We start from the raw sequence: 1,653 nt of genomic DNA, 5'->3' as shown, positions 1-1,653 counted from the left end.
AATAGCCACTGTTCGCCAATGGCGTGTGACGTGGGTGACTTTAACNCAATGGATGGAGGGCTCGTATGTGGCTGCGCAACAAATAAATATTTTGGAGAGTATTTCAGGGGGGAGGCGCGATATGGCAGCTAGGCTATTGTGGCGGGATTTAAGCGCTCGTTCAGCAGCTCGTGCAGCAACTGCGTTGCGAGATTCCCACTTCCGTTCTCGCAACTCAATCATATCCTGAACATTTTGAATTAGTGCGGTTGAGCCAATGTTGAAAAATTGATACCGACCTGCAACATGAACTGCATTCGTAAGCTGACATTCTGGTTCTTGGAAAGCTCTTTCATCCGAGAGAAATAGACCTCCATATGGGCCCGGGCCCTCGGTGTGTCGAAACTGGCGCCGACAGTGGTCAGCAATGTGCACAAACTTTCGATCTCTTCCTCCTCGGGGTTCTCCACATTTCCGAGTAGTTTCTTGACACACTCATGCATAATACGTTCGGTCAGCATCTGTAGTTTGAAGAATTCGCCAATAAACTTGATCAGACCGAGACCTTGTCGCTTGGCCTTCTGTGCAGCGTAGTATTCGTCAGAATATAGCGCGACTTTCTCAGTTCCACCCTCCTTGCTCTGCCGGATGACAGCCTTTGCAGCTTCATCCCTCGAAGCTTTGACAGCAGCAGCAGCAGCGGTTGCCTCCTTCGCTACCCAACCGCGCTCAAAATCTTTTTGACATCTGTTGAGCATGTATTTTCGGAAGAGTTGACCACCAGCAATGGGCTTTCCGTCAAGGCTCTTGATTCCGTGATCCTGAACTTTGGAGCTAATCTGTTCCATCATTTTCCTCCAAAGGCGAGCGTACATCTCTGACCAAATAGCTTCATCAATAGCCTTCTCAAAGACGAGTCTGATAACTTGAACGAGAGTCCTTCCGTCCTTCTCTTTCTCCGATTTATTCGCCCAAGCGATAACTTGATCAGAGATGGAATCGAACTTCTGCATGGTCAACTTGTTGAGTAGAGCCGTGACCTTGCGATCAACAAATACGGGTGAATCAGGATCGATCGGCATCGCCCTCCTGTCCCAACGGTTGGCAGACATCCGAAGAGGTGCGACGGGTTTGAGTTCAACATTCTGAAAAGCGCTGGCTTGGAAGTCGTTGTAGCCAGATCCACGACCCTGTTGGACATTATTCATCTCGTTTCGCTCCCCTCCGCGCTTGCTTTGAGTACGATCCCTGAGTAGAGCACCATCAGCACCGTCTTGGCAGCCTCGTTGGGTATCTTGGGTTGAGTCTAGATATCCCGACTTCAAATCTAATTGAGTTTGAAAATGGAAGCATACCGGTGGGAAGGTGATCATCGAGTTTATGGTCTTGAGGATTTGGGCCAACGCCAGAACCTGATATGTTGAGGTTGTCGAGTCGAGTGGTCATTGTGGTGTTCGTTCAGTAGAGTTGCTTATATAAGCAACCTTATTGCATCTTGCTAGGTTTTTAAAGTTGCTGACCCACGCCGCAGCACTACGTGACCCAATCGAAGCTAGAGGGCCGTGAATCTATGAGCAAGGGCGCGAAGAAAAGTCCTCGAGCGTTCCATGAAGTTTTATTCAGTTGCAGTTCGCGACCGAACCAACCCTCCTAGTAGAGAGTCGGGGAACAACC

The 1,653-nt window shown here is 49.2% G+C and overlaps 1 protein-coding gene across 1 annotated transcript; it reads right to left on the bottom strand.

Moving 5' to 3' along the window:
- Positions 1–180: 180 nt before the first annotated feature.
- LACBIDRAFT_255852 (uncharacterized protein) lies at positions 181–1,061 on the bottom strand (the record flags this gene model as incomplete). Its single annotated transcript, XM_001889402.1, has 4 exons — positions 181–225; positions 279–658; positions 704–770; positions 807–1,061. Coding segments are annotated over 4 exons (747 nt in total), but the record flags the coding sequence as incomplete, so codon positions are not given.
- Positions 1,062–1,653: the final 592 nt, after the last annotated feature.

The sequence above is a fragment of the Laccaria bicolor genome, genomic scaffold, assembly GCF_000143565.1.
Source record: "Laccaria bicolor S238N-H82 LACBIscaffold_67 genomic scaffold, whole genome shotgun sequence".
In the NCBI taxonomy this organism is placed as follows: domain Eukaryota; kingdom Fungi; phylum Basidiomycota; class Agaricomycetes; order Agaricales; family Hydnangiaceae; genus Laccaria; species Laccaria bicolor.
This window is presented reverse-complemented; position numbering and strand designations above follow the sequence as displayed.